We start from the raw sequence: 6716 nt of genomic DNA, 5'->3' as shown, positions 1-6716 counted from the left end.
TGGGAAGAAATTCAGATTAAAATGAACAAAAGTAGATACCATGCCGCAATACATGTCATATGCTTGCCGAGCGTTTGCTGAGCGACAGTGTATTTTAATATAAAGACTCCATTCACGTGTGTAGCACGCTGACAGGATGCCGCTGCAGCATCTACCTTCTGTAATCGTTCATTTAGGGGCTGCACTCACCATGAAACCCGCGGGCGACAGCGCGAAACCAGGCAAATGCCACCCACCGCCACTGAAGCAGATGCGGAGCGAACAGTGAGCAGGTCGCGCCCCTTGCGGCGGCGGAGAGCGTGACTAAAGAAGAAAAGTTCCCATTGTTCACGCGGCGATTGAGAAGGCCGGCGCACCTAGCACCTTCTGGGAGGATAAAGGAGCGGCGAAATAACAAGTAAAAATGAAGGAAGTCGTTAGGTGAGGGACGTGTTAGTCTGGCTTTGTTCAAACTGTACGCGCGGCCTGCCACGAACGACCAAACTGTATATACGAGCACTTTTCAGCGTCCTGCAGCGACGCAACGTTATTACTAAGCGTGTAACGGTAAGGGGCTTTGTGATACATTGCTCCCGCATTGATGGGCTTTGCTTGCAGCGCCTTCGACAAAAGTAAAGTATAACAAAACAAAACAAAGCGAGTCTTAAAAATATAGTTTTAGCATGTACTGGTAGATGGCGCCACTATACCATTATGACCTTAATTTTTTTAGAGGGCGCTTGTCATTCGTGGAAGCGAAGCTAGGTGGTCTGTTATACGTCCAGTGGCACTGAACTCATCCATCCACGAAATAAGAAAGCGAGTTACGATGGCGAGAGAAAAGAAGGGGCGGGAACGAAGCAACCCAGCAAGAAAAAACAAGCCTCCTAAAACGATCACGCGTAGCAAAATTCGAGGGACGGGTTTCCGCTGCCGCCGTGCCGACACTGCCGTCACCGGCAGCCTGCGCGTTGGCGGCGGGCGACGCGAGACGCCAAACAGTGCCATGGCGAAGGCTCTGGGCGGTCCCACCGGGGACGCGCTCTTGGTTTCCACCTTCGCGCTGAGCGGCACCAAGAAAAGGCTTATGCTCTACGAGAACGGCATCAGCGTCACTGACATCTGCCGCCATAGCAGTGAGTACGGCGAAGAGCCGCTCATTTGTTTGCCGGGATGCACTATTGAACGCGCAGTCCCGTGGTTTATCGGGGATGCTTCTCCCATTCATTCCGCCACGACCGATTAACTGGGCGGTCACGATTTTTTTGTTGATGCATGTAGGGAAGGGGGACAGACGGGAGACGCTGAGGAGGGGCGAACCGAAAGTAGTGAAAGCATGGATGCAAATGGCTCAGTGAATGTGTTTCATTCATTCTTATGGCTTCTCAACAGTTCGTCTTGCTGCGCGCGCTTCTGTGTTGCGATCGTTTCGAAGTTCACAGGCATTAGAAAACGCACCGTCATCGGTTAAATTTGCTTGAAATGAGACGGGAACAATTGTTACACGAGAGAGTAAATGAAGGCAGGCAGTCGGCGTGCCTACCGCTTCGGAGCATTGTTGGAAAGCCCATGCCGGCGCCTTTGAGAAGGCGGGTAGCACCAACATCACATCACATCTGCGCGACCGCGTCGGGTGTAGGCGTCGAGAGGGCTTAAAAAAGGGAATTCGGCGAGTAGTTGGTACCTTGATGACACGCTGACAGTGTTGTAATGTGATCACGTAAAGCAAGATGTCACAGTACAGAATATGCATGCTCTGTTTCCGATCGTGAAAATAACGATATTTTTAATTCGGAATTTAGCTCTACGCAGCCAGCGGAATTCCTTTTCGTCTAGTGGCTGCTTTAATCATTTTCGCTTTGAATTGGCGGCAGGACGTTGAAGTGTTTTGGTCGATACAATAGATAGCCGTAACGGCCTGTCGGAAGAATTAAAACTGCACGGGGCTTCAGAGCAAACAAAACAAAGGCGTACCCCCTTCGCTCGGGGTCCCTTGCTGTTAACAGCCGCGTACACGTCAACCGCGGCAGCTCTGTCGTCGAGTAACAGCTGTGTCCTCAAAGTTTTCTTGGAACGGGAGCGCGACAAAGCTGCCAGCTGCTCGTGTCTGTTCCCATATCCAGCGGTCGCGGCGCGCTTCGCATGGGCTACTGGCACATCTGTGCTTTTTCACCTGTCTTTTACTCACCTATCGCTTCCTCCGTACACAGCTACTCCTGCGGGATGTGTCTCTGGGCAAAGAGCTTAAAGTAACTTATATATATATCCATATCTATATATCGTACTGGATGACACAAAAATCGACTTGCGCAAATATTTTTCACTATACTGTAAACAACAACAAAAATGATTTTTTTTTGAGGCGCGCCCATTATTATTTAACCGACCAATAAATAATATACCCTTGAGGAAGCATCCAGCCTCTGAGCATGGGAATCGGGCATTGATCGCGTTGGCTATCATCTCCCTGCATATGCATCGGAGCTGCGACCTTCAGTAGTGGCGGCTTGTCTCTTCATTTTTTTTCTTCCCCCAGTGTTAAAGCGGCGTCGTCGGTATCTACAGCACACACATTCCATGTGTCCGTCATCGAGCCCTTGTGAACGGAGTGCTGTAAGAACACAGCATTACCCTGCAGTGTTTCTCGTGTCGCGTGAAAGGGCATTGTTAATTGGGATGCTTTTACGAAGCTGTCGATTCGTGCTGCAGTCCTGAAAATGGCTTCCGTCTGGGGCTGGCAGTGGACGGTTTAGCGCGGTCTGCGCGCTTTATCCGAGAATCCTCAGTGCGGCGGTCTTCCTTCTTTAAACGAACGGGTACTTGCGCATGCGTGACACTGTGTATATGGTAGGAGCGCCACGTGACGGCGAAAACAATTCGATCGACCTTTCCGTGACCGTCTTGCGCGGTTACGCAAGTTCAGCGAGCGGTGCGTCTTTGTTTTTGTTGCCGCACTGCGACGCCGGCTGTTTAACTTGGTTCAACTCGACGCACGTGTACGTGATGGTAGGGGTTAAAAAAAAAAAAAAAAAAAAAAAAAAGAAAACAAAAGTGACGATGAGAAGCTTCTCGCAAGGGCTCCCGATAACGTTCATATAGGGGAAGGAAAAACACGCGAATTCGTGATGTGATGTGGCTGTAAAGTTTTTTATTTTTATTATTTTTTTTTGCTTCTTGAGGTAAAAGAAAAAGGAAGTAGCGGCATTCAGCGGTGCTGGGGGAGAGAAATGGACGCGTGATTTCGGGCGGCGGCAGCCGTCATTCTCGTACAGTTCTGACATGTCGCGGTGCGTTCATCGCATATGGATGGAATGGCCGCGGGCCCTTGAGCACGGTCGAGGCCACCGAGGGGGGCGAAAGGGAGAGACATTTATATCTTCCCATTTCTCTGCATGCACCGCGTGCGTCGCCTGGGAAATGGAAGCGCCGCCGCTTGTTACTTTAGTTTGGTTTCCTGCTTCACTTAGATGTTAATTACTTACAAAAAAAAAAAAAAAAAAGAAAAAGGAGAAGCTGCTTACGAGAAACTGTCGCGCGTTTTCCGCGAGGCGTTCTAAATCGATCGGCGCATTGCGCAGTTCGTAAATAATCAATGCGTACAGACGTCCGTTTCGTTTTCCAGAGTAAGAAACGATCGGCATCCCTATTGGTGCGCTCAGAAAACCTTCTCTTATTGTCCGAAGTGCAGCTTTTGTCGCAGCCCATTGAAAAACACCGATCATAATTAATGAATAAAAATGAAATAATCTGCAAAAAAAATAAATAATGAAGTAACAGTAGGGCTCTTCAGCTCCGACTTTAAAAGAGTGGTACGCGATAGCGTTATGCTGGACCCCGCTCGCGATCGCATTGCGTTCTCATTTGTTTCTCTTGCTCTTGACCCACACAGCGGCCTACTACTCATGACACAGCATTGTTATTTGTCCATAGTGCGAGTTTGTATACTGACGCGTAATTCGGCCCAATTCTGGCGCATGGCGTCCGCCTCCCTCGCTCGGTACTCAGCCTATGCATTCATTAATTTATTGTGTATTTTCGCGTTACAACGGTCAACGACTACAACAACGCTGACACCGGCTTTCATTCGACACAACGCCCTTGCGCTATCGCGTAAAAGACCTACAGAGTCGTAGGCAAGAATGTCGGGATTAATTTTGATATTCGGCTGCACTATGTAGAGTCTTGGTCAAAAGTCCTGAAGCCAAATGATTTTCGTCTCAGCTGCAAAATGAAGCCGTCACGCCATAATCAAAGGCCAAATGGTTTTTAACAATGGTTTGAAATGATTTCTCATCACAGCAAGAAACTGTAAATTTCTTAGCATTTAATGACACTTTGGCCTTTAATGGCGCCGTGACAGCTTCGTTTTGCAGCTGAGACAAAAATCATTTGACTTCAGGACTTTTGACCACGATTGTAAGTACATGGCCTTCGCTGAGTTTGATGTACAGCGCTTTTATTTTTCATGGCGTTTGCGCACCTCAACACTCCTGTATAGCACGTAGTGACTATCGAAGGTACATTACGAATGCGCACATCCATCGTCATTAAACTTATTGTAGAGGACATACTGGTTGAGCACCGTGTGCACTCAATATTATGCTACACATTTCTACTTCAGGCTGCGTGCTGGCGGCGGTGAAATTTCTCTAGAATTGCGTTCCATAAACTTTCGATCGAAGTGTGCATGTTTCACTTCTCGAATAAAGTTCTTGTACTTAACTGCCGATATACGCGCCTGAGACGGACGCAGCTTTATCGCTGTCTTCATTCTGCGCAGCCTTCGTTTCAGGGAAACCGACCGCATGGCAACGCTTCGTTCTTTTTAAAACCCCGCCATTATTGTATAGTTGCGCATTTTCCTTGTAATTGTTGTTGCCGGTCGTTCACGTACAGCCAGTGCGGCCTGCTATATCTGCCGCCTGACCTTGGGCATATGTACCCCAGGAAAACCTGTCGGGCTGCTTTTTTTTTTTTCTTCTTTCTTTCCTCTTTGATAAGACGCTCACCGCAGACAAACGTCGCCTCTTGTTGTGTGCCCCCCTTCCGTGCTGTGTCCACAGGGATGGACTGCCTTGTTTTCTTTTTCCCCGTCGTGCCTTTCAACGGCACAGGAACTCGCTCGCGGTTCGAGCGAATGTACCGGGGGGCGGGGGAGGAAGGAAGAAGGATGGACGGATGGGAAGGTCGTACACGAAAACGTTACGTCATGTAGACGCCCTGTAGGCGCACTGCCTCTTGCAACGAATGGTGTGCTTGAAGAAATCCTGATAATACATCGTAATGGTTTGGCTTTGTTGATGGATTTTAAAGTCCCAAAGTGACTTCGGTGATGAGATACGTCGTAGTGGAGGGCTCCGGAAATTTCGACCACCTGGAATTCTTCACTGCTTTCTGCAACGAAGAGAGTGCTTAAGAAACCCTGATAATACGTCGTAATGGTTTGGTTTTGTTGATGGGGTTTAAATGCCCAAAGCGACACAGGCGACACAGTGGAGGGCTCCGGAAATTTCTACCACAAAGAAACCCATCACACGGCACACAGGCGCCTTGCTTTTCGCCTCCATCGAATAAGCGGCCGCCGAGGCCGGGATTCGATCCCGCACACTTGCGCACAGCATTCGAGCGCCCTAACCATTGCACCATGCATCACGGCGAGGCGAATATATATCGTAAGGAAATCTTCATTGCGCACACTTACGACTGTGATTACGACAGCTTCATTTATTGCTTCGTGTTACAGTATTCCTTATTTTCTTTGCCTGATATATGTTTCCAGTATTCATTAATGTCGCTGACGTGCTGCGCTGTCAAATTCGTCGCGTTGCGCACCGAGCTAGCAGTCCTTGGTATGTTTTTTTTTTTTTTTTTCGTTCACGTGCGGGGAAAAGGAATGAAAGGTAGTTAACGCCAGCGGTCAGATAAGGGAAGGAAAAGGTTCGTTGCTTTAGAGCATTCGAAGAACAGACAGCTTTGTTTAGCAGTACTTCAGGGCTAATGGTCATATTTCACCCATGCTGGTCGAGATCCGCGAAGAGCAAATGGCTCCTCACAGAGCTACTTAAAAACAATGGGGAGGCAACAAATGTTGAGCTGTGCGCGAAAATTTTATTCCTCGTGCGTAAGCACGCACAGAAACCGGTGCTTTGGAATGTGTAAGCAATAAAATGTTCCTTTTTTTTTTTTTTTTAAAGAAGAAATTTAAGCAGATAGTCGTCATTGTTCCATCGCTTGCACCCTCTGGCCAGTGTTGGCATGAGGCCTGACATCTTCGTAGATCGTTGGCTCCAGTGACGTCAAACCGCACACGCAGTACACAGTCTTCATGCTCTATAGCATTTTGTTCGCCATCCCGCGAGTCGCGGAGTTATTTGCCTACGCTTGTTTAGCGGAAATAGCGTAACTGGTGCAAGTTCCCTATAGTAGAAATTTCGCTAGAACGGCGCGTATGGATTCAACTTTGTCGTTATGTGGGTTGATTATGACGGCTTTAGCGGTTTTAAGGGCAGAGAAGGTTAGCCTCGCGTTGACGCTAGTAGACTACTTCTCTCGTGTTTGATCAGAGGTTATTTTGCTACAGCAAATTGCCCTGCACGTTCGCAGCTCTCATATCGCGCGATTCCACCGTGCTCCTCTGATTTTTAAAGCTTTCTACAATCACTTTCCCGCTGTTTGTTCATTCGCCCTTTACAGCCGTCCTAAATGCATATTAATATATGCATTTTGGTGATATGAAG

The 6716-nt window shown here is 48.2% G+C and overlaps 1 protein-coding gene across 1 annotated transcript in view; it reads left to right on the top strand.

Annotated features, from left to right (window-relative positions):
* The first annotated feature begins 762 nt into the window (after positions 1-762).
* The window catches only part of Cerk (Ceramide kinase), a 75599-nt gene continuing 69645 nt past the window's right edge, over positions 763-6716 (top strand). The window contains exon 1 of the mRNA XM_084595492.1: positions 763-1115. Coding sequence (XP_084451618.1) covers positions 809-1115 — 307 coding nt within the window. The 5' untranslated portion in view covers positions 763-808. The remainder of the gene's footprint in view (positions 1116-6716) is intronic.

Source organism: Amblyomma maculatum, chromosome 1, assembly GCF_055883805.1.
Source record: "Amblyomma maculatum isolate TAMU_Amacu chromosome 1, ASM5588380v1, whole genome shotgun sequence".
Lineage (NCBI taxonomy): Eukaryota > Metazoa > Arthropoda > Arachnida > Ixodida > Ixodidae > Amblyomma > Amblyomma maculatum.
This window is presented reverse-complemented; position numbering and strand designations above follow the sequence as displayed.